The following is a 19,538-nucleotide window of genomic DNA, read 5'->3' on the forward strand; positions in this document are numbered from 1 at the left end:
GAGAAAAAACAGGGTAAAATGAATTGGCGACTACTAAATTAAATTCAAATGTAGTTTAAAAATGCATTATATAGAACAGTAAATGTTTTTATCATTTCAATAAAAATACATGTTTATTTACACGTAATTGGTGCTGCTGGGGAGTAAGCTTGCATTGCAGCAGCACGAACTGCGGCAGACTTAGGCAAAGCACTTCTAGTCCAACTGGAAGATGACGAAGAAGTTATGATTGTAAAATGACCCCAGAGATTGGATGTGCCTCCATGATTCAGCAACAGTCGTTTGCATTCAACTTTTTTTTTTTTTTTTTGAGGGGTTTCCAAGACATTTCTTTCAATACAGCTTATGCTATACAACGCTTTGCTGTCGAGATGGTGAAATGAAGAAATTTGCCTCTGGTTAATGCAAGCTAGAGGGGAGGTGGGACAGACTGTACTCAGTTTTTCTAAACTGAAAATGATTAGTGTTAACGTATATTTGGTATGTTTCAAACATTTCATTGTTTCTTACACTGTCTTGTACACTAGGTATTCAGTACATATTTTATACATATTTTACTGAAGCACTACTTCCCATGCTCCATGCTTTGGCATACCCTGTTTCATACATAACAGCGGCACCATATCGAGTTGCTACGTATAATGATTTGGTAGTGGATTTTAATTAGGGCTTCTGTTCTGTTTTTAATTATTTTGAGTTACATAAATCTTTCAGGGTTTTCATTTTTGATATACTGTATGAAATTAGGGTTTTCGGTTACTTTCCAAAATGCTTCAGCATTTTTCTTTCCTTGTCAAAATATGTATAATTAGTAACTCGACAGTACTTGCCCACTTAAGTTGTACCTTCTTTCCTTTGCCGTCTTCCACAATGAAATCCCTATGATCAAGGGCACATTCTTCTGGGGTTTTTGTGTGTAGGCATTCTTATACGTCTCGCCACAATTCTGTTTTAAATCCTCTGTACTTTAACTGTAATACAGCTTTAAATCCCGCTAACAAGCCTCCATTCCCGATTGTAATCTTGCTTTAAATCTCGCAAGCGGAGTCTCCAATAGAAATGAAGGAATGTGCTGTCACTCAGTAGTTAGGCCGGGTTTAAAATATTCAGAATGAATCAATGATAAACACAAGTCAGGAAGGCAGGACATTAATCCGCAGCACTGGGAAATGTATTTGTTTTTGTATAGGTATTTTTATTTATTTTTTTTATTTTTTTTAAATGGGAAAAGTCAAAGTGAATTAATAATTTCCAGTTTTTCCCTAGTAGGGAGTTCTAAAATGCACTGCCGGTCATACAAGAGTTTTTTTTTTTTTTTTTCGGTCTTCTGCATGCACTTGATTTATTATGAGCACAGTGTACAAACAAGCTGAAAGATGTATGCCTGTACCGGATATATGCATGTAATGAATGCTAACTAAAAACAAATAATTACCGTAAATATATAAAACAAATACATATTTCTTTAGTCATAGGGAAAGGTTTTGAATAAAAAAATAACAGGGAGAAACAACCACAACAACATATCATAAAAAAGGGCGAGAGACAGATTAATAAATAATGTCCAGGTAAATAGGTTGTAGGGTTGGAAGGAGTGAGTGTGTGTAATGCTTCAGTGTATGACACTCCTTGAAGCATGGAGCAACACACAAGCTTGGCGGCACCTGTTCGCTGTCACTTGATGTTGATGGTAAACATTCTTCACTTGTGTCTTCACTGACACACTCACCGACATCCGAATCAGTGGAAGAATTGTATGCATTTGAATTTAAATCGGAATCTGAATTCAGTATTATTACTAATACTTCTATTTAGCTATTTAGTCACGTTGATAGTTATGTGTTTGGAGAAAGTCTGGTGAGGCATTCAAAGAAAAGAACACAACACCTACTGTCAAGCATGGAGGTGGTAATATCCTTCTATGGGGCTGTTTTTCCTCTAATTGAACAGGAAATTTTGTTCCAATACATGGTAAAACTGATTCACTAGCATACCAGAAGACACTGCCCAATTGTCTGAAACCCTCTGCTACAAAAGCGGAAATGGTTTAAATATAGGCCTACTATGTTTAAAGCGGAAATGGACATTCCAAAGCACACATCAAAATCTACTCCGAACGCAGGGCTTGAACTTCATTTGTGTGTGCTGGGAGGGGGTGATTTCCCCCCCAGTGGGGGGGACAACGAATATATAGAGAGGATATGTGTTCAAAAAATAAATAAATAAATACAAATTCTTAGCTTTCAAACAATCACACCCCTTTCAGTCTAGCTGCTACAATAGACTCAAAACGAAACCTAAGCTGCAAACTCTGTCACAGGAGAGGCTTAACTTTAGCCGATCGTAGTTCCGGCTAGAAGTACCACATACACACACTGAATACGGCTTGGAAAAACCCAGAGTCTGTACTAGATGTGCATAAACATTGGTGCGCTTGCGCCCCAAAATTAATGGGGCGGAGTTAAGAGTTAAAGCAAAAGTCACCACTTACAAAACACCTAGGCAGACTTAATATCGTTTCTTTTTTTTCAAAACTGTTTACTTTCAGCTCAGACAAATACCCTAATCGTCTAAAAGGGCATATTGCTAAAGGTCCCTCAACTAGCTATTCAACTATTCATTTAATTTTCCTTGTCAGGGTATAAACACTTGAGATGGAATTTTTGGAGTTTTGCACAAAAAAAAAAAAAAAAAAAAGTTTTATAACTTTTTCCTCAACAAAAGTAAAACCTTTGCTACAAAAGATTGACAACAACTGTGTGTGTATATGAATAGCAATTGATTAGCCAGGGTTAGAAACCAACAAAATTATGGTATTAGTCCTAAGGACTAGTACCTTTTGAAACATGCTAGTCCTTCTGTGAAGTTTCTCAGTTGAAACCCACAGCAAAAGAAACGTCACTATTACAAACACATTAAATAAAAAAAAGTATTAAGTGGACATTGAGTAAATGTTTTTGGTTTCTTTTAAACCACTCGATCATTCATCCTTGACCATGACACGATTGAGTGACTGACAGAAGCATATGCACTTAATTACCAAATTAGTGAGAGGTGATTGGACACTGGACATGTAGTGTTTTCAGTTGTTGAATTGCAAGCTTGAATAAAACCAATAAAGAAAAAAAAAAACAACTATATGACATGTCTGTCAAGAGAGCAGCGCCTTTGTGCAATAGGTATGTTGGTGGCTGGACTAGGGCAGTGTATGGTGGCTCGCCGTCTTGGGTGCTCACAGCCAACAATATCAAATCTGGTGACGAACGTGGAGACCAAGTGTCAGACAGATCATTTTGCAGCATCTTCGTGATGTCAACTGTTAATCGGCACAATAAAGTCACTGCACCTGCTCAAACAGTGTGTCATTTTTTGATCACATCTAATGAATTTTATCCAAATATAAAAAGTGATAAGTTTTTTCTGATGCTGAAATATAAAAAAAAAGTACAGTTTTGGTATGGCACCATCAAGACCCTACCTAGATCAGGCCGTCCCCCCAAACCGGATAACCGAGCAAGAAGGAGACTGAACAGAGGCTACCAATAGGCCAATGGCAACTTTGCAAGAGCTACAGGCTTTTATGGCCAAGACTGATCAAAGTGTGCACGTGACAACAATATCCCCAAGCACTCCACAAATCTGGCCTGATAGGGTGGCAAGAAGGAAGCCATTACTCAAAGCCCACTTTGTGTCCCATTTGAAATATGCAAAAACACTCAGGAGATTCTGTAGCCATGTGGCAAAAAGTTTTGTGGTCTGACGAAACTAAAATTGAACTTTTTGGCCTAAATGCAAAGCGCTGGGTTTGGCGCAAACCAAACAGCACATCACCCAAAGAACACCATCCCTACTGTGAAGCATGGTGGTGGCACCATCATATTATAGGGATGTTTCTCATAGGCAGGGACTGGGGCACTTGTCAGTATAAAAGAGAAAATGAATGGAGCAAAGTACAGAGAAGTCCTTGAGGAAAGCCTGCTGCCCTACGCAAGAAAGCTGAAACTGGGATGGAAGTTCACCTATCAGCATGACAACAACACAAAGCTCACAGCCAATCTACACTGGAGAAACAAAAAGGTAAATGTTCTTGAGTGGCATAGTCAGAGGCCTGACCTAAATCCAATTAATTTGTGGCATGACTTGAAGCTTGCTGTCCATCAACACACCTCAAGGAACATGACAGAGCTTGAACAGTTTTGTAAAGAATGGTCAAATACTGCCAAAGGTGTGCAAATCCCAATAGACTCACAGCTGTAATTGCTGCAAAAGGTGCTTCCACCAAGTATTAACTCAGGGGGGTGGAGACTTATCCAATTATGATGTTTTGTATTTAATATATAATTAATATATAATTTTTCTCTCTATAAAAACTTTTTTGCCCTTAAGTGTGGAGTATGGTGTGTAGATAAGTGGGAAAAAATCCTCATTTAAATGCATGAAACTGAGGCAGTGACGCAAAAAATGTGAAAATAGTTCAAGGGGAGGGGGGGTGGGGGCGACCTTCTATAGATGCACTGTGTAATTTATTTATTTATTTTATATATACAATCTTGTGAACGCACTCGCCCACAGGACTACTGAGACACAGACGAGCTAGTCCTCAGTTTTAATTCGGGTGAACGGGAAAGTGTTATTTTAATTACCCGGAGTGGACCACAAGGTACTGGGTAATAAAAGAAGTAGGCCCTATTTAGCTTGTAATAAATTTAAATATATATTGTATATATATGTTTTGCATAAACCACATCCCTAAAACCAAAAGCAAGTTCAGCAACTCAGACCTGGGGCACCATTGTAACTCTCTGACTTCTTCTTGGAGATCTTGAATTTATCGGTTTGTCATCCTCCTCATAAAACAAGCGACTTCTTTTGGAGCTTCTGGTTGGCTGGAAAACAAGATAACAGAGTCAGTAACATAAGCTTTTTCAATATTTTTGAACTGCTACAACTATAAAGTTTTTTACTCAATCCCTTGGTGTCTGTAATATAGCAAGTCCTGGTGGTCGTTCACATTCCAAGATTAATTCTCAAACTGAACGCAGTAGGGATTCAAGAAAACACATGTACATGGATTAGGGAGTGGTTAACATGTAGAGAACAAAGTAATGATTAGAGGAGAAACCTCAGAATGGAGTGTGGTAACCAGTGGAGTACCACAGGGATCAGTATTAGGTCCTCTGCTATTCCTAATCTACATTAATGATTTAGATTCTGGTATAGTAAGCAAACTTGTTAAATTTGCAGACGACACAAAAGTAGGAGGAGTGGCAAACACTGCTGCAGCAGCAAAGGTCATTCAAAATGATCTGGACAAGATTCAGAACTGGGCAGACACATGGCAAATTACATTTAATAGAGAAAAGTGTAAGGTACTGCATGCAGGAAATAAAAATGTGCATTATAAATATCATATGGGAGATACTGAAATTGGAGAAGGTATTTATGAAAAAGACCTAGGAGTTTTTGTTGACTCAGAAATGTCTTCATCTAGACAATGTGGGGAAGCTATAAAAAAGGCCAACAAGATGCTCGGATACATTGTGAAAAGTGTTGAATTTAAATCAAGGGAAGTAATGTTAAAACTGTACAATGCATTAGTAAGACCTCATCTTGAATATTGTGTGCAGTTCTGGTCACCTCGCTATAAAAAAAGATATTGCTGCTCTAGAAAGAGTGCAAAGAAGAGCGACCAGAATTATTCCGGGCTTAAAAGGCATGTCCTATGCAGACAGGCTAAAAGAATTGAATCTGTTCAGTCTTGAACAAAGAAGACTACGTGGCGACCTAATTCAAGCATTCAAAATTCTAAAAGGCACTGATAATGTCGACCCAAGGGACTTTTTTGACCTGAAAAAAGAAACAAGGACCAGGGGTCACAAATGGAGATTAGACAAAGGGGCATTCAGAACAGAAAATAGAATGCACTTTTTTTACACAGAGAATCGGGAGGGTCTGGAATCAACTCCCCAGTAATGTTGTTGAAGCTGACACCCTGGGATCCTTCAAGAAGCTGCTTGATGAGATTTTGGGATCAATAAGCTACTAACAACCAAACGAGCAACATGGGCAGAATGGCCTCTTCTTGTTTTAAACTTTATGTTCTTAACATGGTCCATGGTACAAAAAAGTCCATCATGTCAATGTGAAAAAAAATCTACAAATTGTTCTAAATGAATTACAAATACAAAACAGAAAATAATTAATTGCACAAGTATTCACCCCCTTTAGTCCATATTTGGTAGAGGCACCTTTGGCAGCAATTACAGTCATGAGTCAATTTGGATAAGTCTCTACCAGCTCTGCACATCTGGACAGTGCAATTTTTGCCCATTCTTCTCTGCAAAATTGCTCAAGCTCCATTAAGATGAACGGGGACCTTTGGTGAACAGCAATTTTCAATTCTTTCCACATATTCTCAATTGGACTGAGGTCCAGGCTTTGACTGGGCCACTCCAGGACAGTGACCTTTTTGTTTTTAAGCCACTCCAGTGTGGCTTTGGCTGTATGTTTGGGGTCATTGTCCTGCTGGAAGATGAACTTCTCCTAAGTCCCAGGTTTCCTACTGACTTCAGCAGGTTTTCCTCCAGGATTTCTCTATTTTGCTTCACCCATTTTGCCCTTTATCTTCACAAGCTTTCCAGACCTACACAGAGAAGCCTCTCCATAGCATGATGCTGCCAACACCATGCTTCACAGTAGGGATGGTGTTCTCAGGATGAAGTGCAGCGTTAGGCTTGCGCCAAACATAGCGCTTAGCTTTGAGGCCAAAAGCTCTATTTTGGTCTCATCAGACCATAGACTCTTCTTCCACTTGGTCTCAGAGGCTCCCACATGCCTTCTGGCAAACTCCAGCCGAGAGTTGATGTGGGTTTTGATAAAGGCCATTTTTGTGAAGCACCCGAGCTATTGTTGCCGTAGAAGACTAACTCCTTTAGAGTTGCCATAGGCCTCTTGGTGGCCTCCCTGACTAGTGTCCTTCTCGCCCAGTTTTTGAGGACGGCCTGTTCTAGACAGACTCACAGTTGTGCCATATTCTCGTCATTTCTTAATAATGGACTTTACTGTGCTCCGAGGGACATTCAATGCCTTGGAAATGAGCTTATACCCTACCAGATTGGTGCTTTTGAAGAACCTTATTCCGGATTTGCTTTGAATGTTCCTTCGTCTTCGCGATGTAGTTTTTGTTAGGAAATGTACTAACCAACTGTGGGACCTCCCAGAGACAGGGGTATTTAACCTGAAATCATGTGAAACACCTTAACTGCACACAGGTGGACTCCATTCAACTAATTATGTGTCTTCTAAAGACAATTGGTTGCACCAGAGCTTATTTAGGTGTGTCATAGCAAAGGGGGTGAATACTTATGCAATCAATTATTTTCTGTTTTATATTTGTAATTAATTTAGAACAATTTGTACAGTTTATTTTTCACTTTGACACTATGGACTTTTTTTGTGTTAAAATCAGTGGCAAAAACTGATTCCATGTTGTAACACAACAAAATGTGGAAAAGTCCAATGGTGGGGTGAATACTTTTCAGAGACACTGTAGATACATACAGATTGGTCAAAGTATTAACAATTGCCTAGTACACTTAATTTTAAGCTGGGACGGATTACTATTTTTTTTTTTGTAGTGTAAAACGCAGCTGTCCTAAAGTCCAGCCATCCTAAAAGAGGCCTGCTCCAGAAAGGTGCCCTGCGACGGCTCTGGTCTGTTTTTTGCTCTACCGTGAGCACATTGGGAATATAACGTGCTTTTAGAGCTGAACATAGCGCTTTTTATATGTTTCACGGCACTACCAATTATACAATTTGAATTATAAACCTTCATGCTTGTGGAAGCTTAATTTAAACAGTATAGGCTTTATTTTTCAAAGTAAACAAATAAAAATATCACCTGGCTGTCTGTACCAATTTTTAGGGGGTGAACAACATCACAAGTGTTGTGATGCGAATATAAGCATTAGGCTTCAGGTCCAAAGCAATTTACTTTTAAATAAAAAAGACTTGTTACTAGAAGGAATTTTATTTATTTTTTTATTATTATATCAATATATGCAGAATAAACTTGAGTTCTGGGTCGAACGCACACAACTGAAAGTCACATGTTTATTTTTAAACTAAACGAATGAGGTTTGATTTTGTTGAACAGCAAAATTAAGTTTTTTCATGGGCAAGTAAACACATATGGCTAACACTGTTATACAAAGTCGTCAGACCGATGTGTAGATGTGTATAATAAAACACCAATTTCTTTAAATCCCCTGGAGAGATTGTGGAAGTGGAAATTTAAAGAAACAGTTAGGAGTCTAAGTTTTAGATGCTTTGCTCCATTTCTGAAATGTCTTCACGCAAGGGGCGGTCAATATGACCTCATCGGGCATGCATTACAGTTCAGTGGCTATGCACGCACATATGGGGACAAAGCCAGTTTAGGTCTGTGCTCAATGTAAACTGGTGACTCAAATGACAATTTTAAATCTTATAGACTAAGCCAGCTTGGGTCCAAGCTGCAGGTGTAAACAAGTATCAAGCATTCAGTTTAAGTAATTGTGGTTGCCCTGTACATTCCCAACAATCTTCACTAACTTATCTGTTACTTGTCTGTTTAAACATTGCGTTATCTAACAGCATATTTTGTATGTGGATAATCATGCAAAATTACTACAGGCACAAATTACGTGGGTCTGTTAAGGTTATTTTTTAATCTTGGTCATAAAGGACCATCAACACTTAAGAATGTAAATATATTGCAGCTTTTGTTTTATCTGCACCACAAAGCAAGACAGATGAGTGCAGTGGTTCCCAACCCCAGTCCCGGGGACCCCATGTGTATGCGGATTTTCATCCCAACTTAGCTCTCCATTACTTAACTAGACCCTTTGCTTAATTACTCCTTTAAAAGACCAAATAAAAAAAATAAATAAATAGTGTGGTTCGGATTACCCGACTGACAAGGTACACGCCGTCCGTGTGTATTGTATTATTTAAAATCTACGGTTAAAATGTCTTACTTAATCTTGAATACTAGCATATTTTATTTCTCACCAATACTTGAATCGTTTTATGTTCCTGACACATTTTTTTCCTTGTACTGCATCTGCGTGTGCTCTCTGACTAAAAACAGTAGCCTATTGAAACTGACGTGGCAACTGGTTTAAAAGGGACATTGCATTTTATTTTATTTTTAAAGAATGTTATCATATAACACGTCGATTCAGTTATGACATTTCTAAAATAAACTAAGAATAAGTACAATAGCTGACCTTGTTTTTTTCCTTTCAAAACTGACAAACTAAACACTATCCAACAATGAAAAACGGCACACAACAGGCACCGCCTCCCTCAGATTTGCTGAAAATATTTGTGAAAGCTTATACTACAAAGTGAAAGTTATTTATATCAGTGTTTACAAATACACCGCACACCTGTTTTTACTAGGCTATAAAAAGCCTTCCATTCTTTATTTTATTTCATACCTTTTGTCAAGTTAATTTTTTATTTGTGACCTGCTATTTTGTCTGATTTTAAGGTCTTATTTCTGTGATGTCTGTATAGTCTTCATATTTTTATTGTAAATAAAAAAAAAAACTTTGGGATACTAGATTGTGTGTAAAAAGGGCACAAGTGTAAGGCTAACTATCTATTTTTGCTTTTGTTTTTATTTGCACCCTGCAGTTTCATTTATTTATTTGATTTTTTTATGGTTTCAGCAATCATTTATTCGACTGGACGTATTCTATTAGTGCGTAGGCTATATTGTGGTCATTTTGAGGACTTATTTAAAAAGAACTGAAGAGTTACGTTGTTATATTGTACTGTGACTGACTGCCGTGTCGAATGACAGTGTGCAGTGGCACTGGAGAAATCTTTAATGTGGGGGTGCTGAAAGTCTTTGAACAAAACTGTAACCCCTGTATATGATGGAAGCCATGCAAAGCCAGGGGGTGCTACCACAATTGCAGGTCAAATTAAGCAAAGTATCAGTTCAATGGAGGGTCTAGTTAAGTAACTGAGAGCTTGGTTGGATTGAAAACCAGCAGACAGTGGACACCTTTAGCACATCCAACAATGCAGATGGAGGTTTCAACCAGGAACTAAATAGGTTGTAAAAACTACTTGTTTTCCAGTGCACATAAGGCAGCACAGACATCCTGTGAAACAAACATAAAAAAGTGTAGCTACAGTGAGGGAAAATTAGATTTCTTACTGTTTCCATAGACGAAAAGGAATTCCTTCCCTTTGTGTTTGGGGTCTTTGGCAAGTTGTGTTTTTCATTCCATGTACTTGTTAAACTTCCCTCTGTAACAAATACAAAATCAGTTTGGAGACCTATAAAGCATGTTCATCAATCACACAAAAAATACCACTACATACTATCACTACCCTATTTTGTAAATGCAGGGTTTTCAATTAGTTTTAAGCAGTGTCACTTATAAAAGCTAGTAAGGGGCACCGATCCCACGGTGGTGCATAACGCCAAGGGGTGGGACAGCGTGTCCCATTGGGAAATTATGGAAATAAGGGTGCATTCTGGAACATTTGTTGCACGATTTAAGCTTGTGCTAGACTAGTAGTGGTCTGCTTGTAGTGGCCGACAAAGTACTCCATTAGTGCAATAAGGAGCTTTATTTCAGCACTGCTCACAGAGAGGCAAGCTCAAGAATTTATTTTGGATCACCAAGGCCCATGCAATACAAGACTGTCTGAAAATGTGTGTGGAATTGGTGACTGCACCTTTAGCTGGAATATGGGAAAAAGCAGGCTGCAGCATCAATGCTCAGCGTTAGTCAAGTCCTAATCTGACAGCATTTAACAGCTCATGTATTTCAGTAAAAACAAGTTTAAAATTTCAGCATGTTTCTTCTGCTATTTGATATAAAATAACACAGCATGCACATTATGCTTACGACAATCTGAGCGCCAAATTGAGTTAATGGAAGTTTTGTTTAATGCAGTCAAGCTGCAGTACATTTAATTCCCCATTTTTTTGGTCAGCAGTACACTTTCCAATTACAGTTGCAATTATTTCTATGCATTCTGTTTTCACTTTTCTGGCGAGTTTGAAAAAAACTGTTCTCCTGCAAAATCTGACCCTGCTTTAGTACAAAACTCACACTACATTATTGTTTCACTACGGTAACATCTTAAATGATCAGCTCATCATCTAATTATGGAATCGGCTGCGCAATTAAATAATCCTTAAGGCAGCAGGCATGATGGGAGATCAACTGAACTATCAGCTGATATACAGATACTTAAGTGCAGAGGTGCTGGATTATTACACTCAGGTTTTATGAGTTATGGTGACCAAACATGAGTACTTTTGTGTAAAAATAATGGTCAAAGTAAACAGCTGCACTCAAAAAATGTATAACAGAAAACAGAAATAGACATGCATTACCAAAATGCCCTAAAAACTTGAGAATAATTTAAAATGAAGCAATAAAGCTCAATAATTAAGCTAAAAATTAAGTAAAAAGATTACCTTTGTGAACTCCTGATACAAGTTATCTTTCCCCAGTCAAATCATAGAGCGCCTGAATAAGCACAGCAATTTATCATAACAAAAAACAGTAATGAAAAAGAAAATAGAATATAAAAAGTGCAACCAGATAGTCAACGAAAGCAACACTATTCAAATTTTGTCTTATTATATATTTAAAAGGTAAGAAGCAAGTTTATTTATTCTGTTAAACGTGCTCCCGGCTATAATGTTCTGCCACCCGGCTGTACAGAATTCCTCGGAAGAACCCTGTATTCCATAATGCCTTTCTTAGGTGTAAAGCCTCTACAGCAGGGGTGTCAAACTAATTTCGTTTGGCGGGCCTAATCAGATACCCTGGCGCAGGCCGGGTGACAGTTATAAAATATAAAGACGAACCCAAAACCTTTGCATGAGCAACACAAAATGGTCATGTTGCTGCGATTGCTGTCAATCGCAGAACACGTGGGCGAGACAGCAGTATGTCAGCTGGTTCGAGTAGATGGCACCAGTGATACCAGAACAAGGTTCAGTAGTGACAAGTGTCATCGTGTCTTTATCTGTGAAGAGAAAGGTGGAACAAGAGTGCCGCGTGTTTCAAGAGAAATGGGGAATTTCGTATTTGAGGGCATGAATGGAAAGCCAATGTGCTTAATTTGTAATCAACACGTGTCTGTTGTGAACAACATTAAAAGACACTATGAAGCAAACTATGGCAAGAAATATGACATACAGGAACGGTACGTGAAAATAAATACTCTGAATTAGCATAGTCATTGAAAAAGCAGCAGTTGATGTTTACTAATGCGTGTAGCATAAAGTGATGCTACTGTTAAGGCAAGCCATATGATTGCTCACAAAATAGCTGTTTCTTCAGAACCATTTTCTAATGGAGTTTTTGATGAAATGCTGCTGAAATGTCTTGAGAAGCAGGAAGCTTTCTCCGTCATGTGTATCAACAAATCAAAATGTTATTCTCAACTTAACTCGATACTCAAGATACTGATGCACTGGTTCAAGCAAAGGTTCCAGGTACCAGGAGCAGCAGTAGCAGTCACTAATGTTCTTTGTCTATCTTTTTGCTGAATGCTGATTAGTATTTATATTTAGCTTTTTTATGTGCTGGGACAAACATGAATTTTCATTTTTGGATATTCGTTCAAGATTTACATATTTGTTTGGATATTCGTTTTAAAAACGTTAATCAAAGTCATTATATGTAGCACTGTATTAAAAGTAGAAAAATATTCCAGAAGAATGGCCTTACTTTACCGTGGAGAATTAACTACAAAACAAAGAAAGCAATACAGTAGTTAAATAGTGTGTGTATTTCAAGTAAACACACTTAATAATCACTGCCCTTGTTGGGTCTTGGCAATAAAAGTAGTCAGATACGTTTTTATATAGTAATAACATTGTTTTTTAACTTGAATAAACATTTCAAATAAAACACATGTTAAAAAGACAGCATTGTATAAACAATACTTACTCACCTGTATCATAATACTGCAGACAGAAAGAGACCTCATTGTAGCGGCAGTAAGAGCACCCACCCCCCACCCCGACAGCAACAGCAGTGAGGGACAGCGAGCAGTGGCTCCAGCAGAGTAAATCTTGCTGCTGGCTTCTGCAACATTATAAAACCTCAGAGAAAATAATTTGACAGACAGACATTTGTTGTTTGCCTTTGAATACATGTGAAAAAACGTTACTTTTTATATTTGTTCCAGCACTAATGTGTTTTTTTGTTTTGTTTTTTTAACCTGTATTCTAGTGAATAAAAAAAAAAAATAATTTAAAAAAAAAAAAAAAAAAAAAAAAACAATATTATTCCGTGGGCCGGATGAAATCGCTCTGGGGGCCAGATCCAGCAGTGGGCCGTATGTTTGAAACCCCTGCTCTACAGGGTTCTCCCCAGGAATTCTGTACAGCCGGACGGCAGAACACTGCCTTTTATCTTAAATATATAATACAACAAAGAATTTGAATAACATGTGGTCTTTCATTGACTATCTTGTTGCCCTTTTTATATTCTACATTTTCTTGTTCAATACTGTTCATTATGATAAATTATCATGCTTATTTAGGAACTATGATTTGACTGTGGAAAGAACGTAGGGTTACTGGAGTTGACAAAGAAACATTTTCACTTTCTTTTTAGCTTAATTGTGCTTATTGCTTCATTTAAGTTGGTTTTCCTTATGTTAAGTTTTCATGCATTATCAAAATGCCCTTTATTTTTATTTTTCGCTGTTCTGCATTTTTTTTTTAATACAACTGTTTATTTCAACCATTTGTTTTACACAACAGTACATGCACAAGTTTGGTCACCATCATAACTGTTGCATGAAACCGGAGAATAATAATCCAGCACCTCCATATTTCGGCTGACCAGTTCAGTTCATATCCCAGCAAACCTTCTTAAAGGCGTACAGCCTCTATACATGAACCCACAATATCTCAAGCACCTGCGTACACATTTTTACAATATCATGATAGGCATATTTTTTTGGTGCATGTGTAGCTGTAATGTACTATATATCACCTTACAGTACAAGAATGACAAAATGGACTGAATGATAATACCTGAATATAAATCGTAATATTTTTTTCATAAAGAAGTAGCCAGCGCATACAAGATAAGGCAGTGAACTGGTATATTTTGAAAACCCTGGAAATGTATTTAACTTTAACAGATGAAAGTGAGGAGTGTAAAAAAAAAATAAATAAATAAAAAAAAAGCTGAAGTGGCAGAAAGATGGGCTCCACTGCCATGTTGGATTTTTCACTCAGGAAAACAAATTGAATGAATTCAAGAATCAGACTACACCTGAAATTAGAATGTATACCCGTGACAGAAATACACTGAACCTTAGTTGTAAATCTCCCTCCTGACCTGTGAGGGTACTAAGCGAGGACAGAGTTTTGACGGGCTGGCTTGACAGTTCTTTCCCCAGGTCGAGAAATCAGTCTGAAAAAAGGTGAGACTCAGTTGCAAGAACATATTGACCTGGAAAGGAAACAATGTAACAGCCGCAGATTGTAAATGTAGCTGCATTCATTTTCCAACAGGTCATGCCCGACAGCATACAAGGAGGACGGAAAATCTTAATCTCTCCCTTTGCATTGGTTTGTAGTGAGTTAAAACAAGGACAATAAAATTGCTATTGAAAACCGTGGATAGTAACTTTTGTCTTGTACGTTACCAGACAATTAACACAGCTCCGGAGCTGTCGCCATGTGTTGTGTGGGTGGGATTATAAACTTAAGTAATACATGCTGCTGTATTACTTACCGCCATTATTATTTACAGTTTGTTTTGCCATGAGGCATTGGACTTAAATAAAAACAAACCTTTTCAACTGGACTACAACTGTCTGTCTGTTTTTTAAATCATCTGTACCGGCACACAATCAACCAATTTGCCACAATACCACATAAGTGAACTTTAACTGCTGGTTTCACAAACACAGAGATGCCAATAGCAGAGTGAACAAAAACACCCCTGCGAAGCAAAATTTGGTAAATGTCAAAAAACAAACAAAAAAACAAACAAACGGTAAAATAGGGTCTGTGAAACTTGATGCAAGTACCCAGTCAAATAAAGTTGAGGTAATATATTTAGGTTTCAAGGGCAAAGTATTTTTTCTTAGCTATGCACAATGGCTGAAAAACATTGCACAGCATATCTTATTCTAACGTTCTTGTTCATTTGGATCTCAAATGCAACTTTTTTACAGTCACTCCCTTGCAATTGTTAAAAAAGGTCAAAAAAGAAGCATGTACACTTTCAATTGTTCATTTCCATTTGTGTGGCACCTTCCTTTCCCTCCTGTTTTTGAGCTTTATTATTATAACCTACAAAAGCCACACAATCTCAGTGCGGGCACACACGCAAAGCAAGAGCTCTTGAACTTGAGTTAATCATCCACTAGTTTGTGCTTATTTGCAATGCTAAGCATTTAATATTTGTTTATTCTAAGCACAAAGTTGACATTTTCTGCTTCACTTTATATTACCATGGAAATCAATGCAATGGTAACAATCAATGCAAACACTAATTGCCTGTCACGTAAATTTAATTTAAAAAAAAGTTTAAAATAAGGGTCTGTTTACAACTATCTAAAAAAAAAGTTTAAAATGACCTTGTTTTTTCACCATCTGCAAGAATCAAATGTCTTGCAACTGCTTGTTTTTCAAAAGATGCTTGTTTAAATAAAGGGTGTACTTTATAACTCGCTGGATCACCATGTTTGTCTTCAACATCATCTCACAAAGAAAATGTATACGACAGACTGTAGTTACTGCAACAAATATTTATTACGTGTAAATGTTTTCTGCAGAGAATATGGCTTTCCAAGGCCTCGATCCATGCTCACATACTGGTAAGCAGGTACTCATGCGCACCAATAAAAAAACATATGGACTTTATTGTTGTACAAGACGCAAGAATACAGGAAAGCATTTATAATAAAAGGCAGAGACAATGCTCGCTGCACATAATACATATACACACACGTGCAGCGAGCATCGTCTTTCCCTTTTAATATAAATGCTTTTTATAATTCAATTTTTTAAAATATTTTATATATATCTATCTATCTCGGTTCCCGCAGGCAGGTGCATCACACAGGTAGAGGCAAGGCACACAGACAGAGGGCAGACGCGAACCCGGGACCTCTCACACTAAAGCATAGCGTCGACACCGCTGTACAAGAGCCCTGCTGCTGCCTTCCCCAGTGCACACTACACACAAAAATATAAAATATATTTATATATATATAATATATATAAAATTGATACAAATTATAATATTATATATATAATATACTATATATATATAATATATATATTATATATTATATATATATATATTATTAATAATATATATATAATATATTATATATATATATATATATATATATATTTACACACACATACACAGTGCCTTGCAAAAGTATTCAGACCCCTGACCAATTCTCTCATATTACTGAATTACAAATGGTACATTGAAATTTCATTCAGTTCGATATTTTATTTTAAAACACTGAAACTCAAAATCAATTATTGTAAGGTGACATTGGTTTGATGTTGGGAAATATCTTGCTTGCATAAGTATTCAACCCCTGTGCTGCGGAAGCTCCCAGTTTGCACCAATGAAAGAAATTGCCCTAACGAGGACACAATTACCTTACCATTGGCCTCCACCTGTGAACCATTAAAGTTGCTGTCACATTTTATGGATAAAAACCCCACTGTTGAAGGATCATTGGTAAGGCTGTGAATCAGAAGGAAAATGAAGACCAAAGAGCATTCTATAGAAGTTAGAGATAAATTAATACAAATGCATAGATTAGGGAAAGAGTACAAAATAATATCCAAGTGTTTGGATATCCCAGTGAGCACAGTTGGATCAATAATCAGGAAGTGGAAGCTGCATCACACCACCCAGGGCACTGCCAAGAAAAGGCCGTCCCTCAAAACTCAAACAAGAAGGAGACTTATGAGAGAAGCCACAGAGAGGCCAACAATCACTTTGAAGGAGCTACAGAGTTCAGGGGCTGGGAGTGGAGTAATGGTGCACCAGTCAACCATATCAAGAGCTCTGCATAACACTGGCCTGTATGGGAGGATGGCAAGAAAGAAGCAGTTACTCAAAAAGTACCATCTGAAAGTGCGTCTGGAGTTTGCCAGAAAGCATGAGAGTGACCCAGCTGCGATGTGGGAAAAGGTTTTGTGGTCAGATGAGACCAAGATAGAGCTTTTTGGCCAAAACTCAAAGCGCTATGTGTGGCACAAACCTAACACTGCCCATGCCTCAAGACACACCATCCCTACAGTGAAGTATGGTGGTGGCAGCATCATGCTGTGGGGATGCTTCTCATCAGCAGGGACTGGGCATCTTGTTACAATTGAAGGAAGAATGGATGGAGCAAAATACAGGAAAATACTGCAAGAGAATCTGCTTCAGTCCGCTAAAAAACTGAAGCTTGGGAGGAAATTCACCTTTCAGCAGGACAATGATCCCAAGCACAAGGCCAAAGCGACATTGGAGTGGCTCAAGAACAAAAAGGTGAATGTCCTACAGTGGCCCAGTCAAAGTCCTGATCTCAATCCCATTGAGAATCTGTGGCACTATTTGAAAATTGCGGTCCACAAGCGTCATCCAACCAACCTGAACAACCTGGAGAAAATCTGCCAAGAAGAATGGGCCAAAATCACTCCAACACTGTGTGCAAAGCTGGTACATACTTACCCCAAAAGATTTAAAGCTGTTATTGCAGCGAAAGGTGGCTCTACCAAATATTAATGTGGTGTGGGGGTTGAATACTTATGCAAGCAAGATATTTCAGTTTTTTATTTTTCTTAAATATTTCCCGACATAAAACCAATGTCACCTTACAATAATTGATTCTGAGTTTGTGTTTAAAAATAATATCAAACAGAACAAAATTTCAAATGTACCATTTGTAATTCATTAATATGAGAGAATTGGTCAGGGGGCTGAATACTTTTGCAAGGCACTATATATATCTATATATAGACACACACTACCAGTCAAAAGTTTGAGTACACTTACTGAAAACTAGGTTTTTTCATAACTGACAATGTTTTGCGTCGTATACGTTTCTGTAAATACTTAAACATGTTACAATATACAAAACAAAATATAAGGAGTATCAAAAACAATATTCAAGAATTTAAAAACATCTTTAAATCCTGTATTTCTCAATATAGCCACCCTTTGCCTTAATAACAGCCTCACAAACACAAGGCATTCGGTTAACAAGTTTCAGCAGGAAATCACCCGACATGTATTCCCAGCTCTTCTGCAGCAATTCCCAGAGATGTAGGGCACTTGTGGGTAGCTTTGCTTTGACTCTTCTGTCCAGTTCGTCCCATACAAGTTCTATGGGATTGAGGTCTGGAGACTAGGCAGGCAAGGTCATTAGATTGAGTTGTCCTTCACTTTCCTCCTTCGCCAGATAGTTCTTGCACAACTTTGAAGTGCGTTTCAGGTTGTTATCTTGCTGAAGAATGAAGGACTGCCCAACTAGTCATAATCCTGACGGAATGACATGCCTCTGAAGTATACTATGATAGCCATGCTGGTTGAGCTTGACATGGACTTGGTAAAGATCACCAACTCTGTCACCAGCAAAGCAACCCCAGACCATGACACTGCCTCCTCCATGCTTGACAGTGGGAACCACATATGCAGAACGCGCTCACCCTCTCTGCCTACAAATACTCGGCGGATGGACCCAAATATTTCAAATTTGACTCATCCGTCCATAAAACCGATTTCCACTCCTCAAACATCCAGTTTCTGTGTTTTTTGGCCCAGGCAAGTCTCTTCCTCTTATTCTGCACTCTTAACAATGGTTTCTTTGCAGCAATTCTTCCAGTTAGGCCAGCTTCACACAATCTCCTCTGAACAGTTGATGTTGAAACATCTGTACTTCTAGTAGCATTTAGCTGTGCTTGTATTTCAGGGAGAGTTAATTGCCGGTTTCGCAGACTTGTGACTCGAATGAACTTGTTCTCTGATTCTGAGGTCACCCTTGACCTGCCTGACCTTGTTCAGTCCTCATGAGTGCCAGTTTCTTCAAATCGTTTGATGGTCTTGGCCACAGCAGTTACAGACACTTGCAAAGTTCTTGTGATTTGTCTTAAAGATTGACCTTCATTTCTTAAATTACAGACTGTCTTTTTTCTTTGCTTAACTGAGCGCATTTTGCCATTTTCTGCTCCCTTACATTCAGGAATGACACACTTGTGCCTATGCTACCTATATTTATAGTAATCATGGACCCTCACCCGTTAACAATAACTAGTGACAAAAGGTTAATTAGGTAACATGCTAGTTAACTCAGAGAACATCTAACAAAGACACTTTTATACTTAGGTCATTGAACACATTTCAGACTTAACTGACTTGGGCTTCAGATCACCTTGCTTTGGGTGACCATTTCATTGAAATTGACAAGATTTACATTTTCATATGCAATTCACTTATGATTATCAGCTTATATGAGTACACAACATA

At 37.9% G+C, this 19,538-nt stretch overlaps 1 protein-coding gene across 3 annotated transcripts in view; it reads right to left on the minus strand.

Annotated features, from left to right (window-relative positions):
- The window catches only part of lin9 (lin-9 DREAM MuvB core complex component), an 81,460-nt gene that overhangs the window by 51,036 nt on the left and 10,886 nt on the right, over positions 1 to 19,538 (minus strand). For 2 of the 3 annotated variants that reach the window (XM_041252764.1, XM_041252763.1), the window contains exons 3-4: positions 10,214 to 10,305; positions 4,782 to 4,886 (exon numbers count right to left, since the gene is read on the minus strand). In XM_041252764.1, coding sequence (XP_041108698.1) covers positions 4,782 to 4,886; positions 10,214 to 10,222 — 114 coding nt within the window. In that variant the 5' untranslated portion in view covers positions 10,223 to 10,305. Of the gene's footprint in view, positions 1 to 4,781; positions 4,887 to 10,213; positions 10,306 to 11,491; positions 11,633 to 19,538 lie in introns of those variants that run through there. The other variant, XM_041252762.1, reaches the window with a different exon arrangement.

The sequence above is a fragment of the Polyodon spathula genome, chromosome 6 (assembly GCF_017654505.1).
Source record: "Polyodon spathula isolate WHYD16114869_AA chromosome 6, ASM1765450v1, whole genome shotgun sequence".
Taxonomy (NCBI): domain Eukaryota; kingdom Metazoa; phylum Chordata; class Actinopteri; order Acipenseriformes; family Polyodontidae; genus Polyodon; species Polyodon spathula.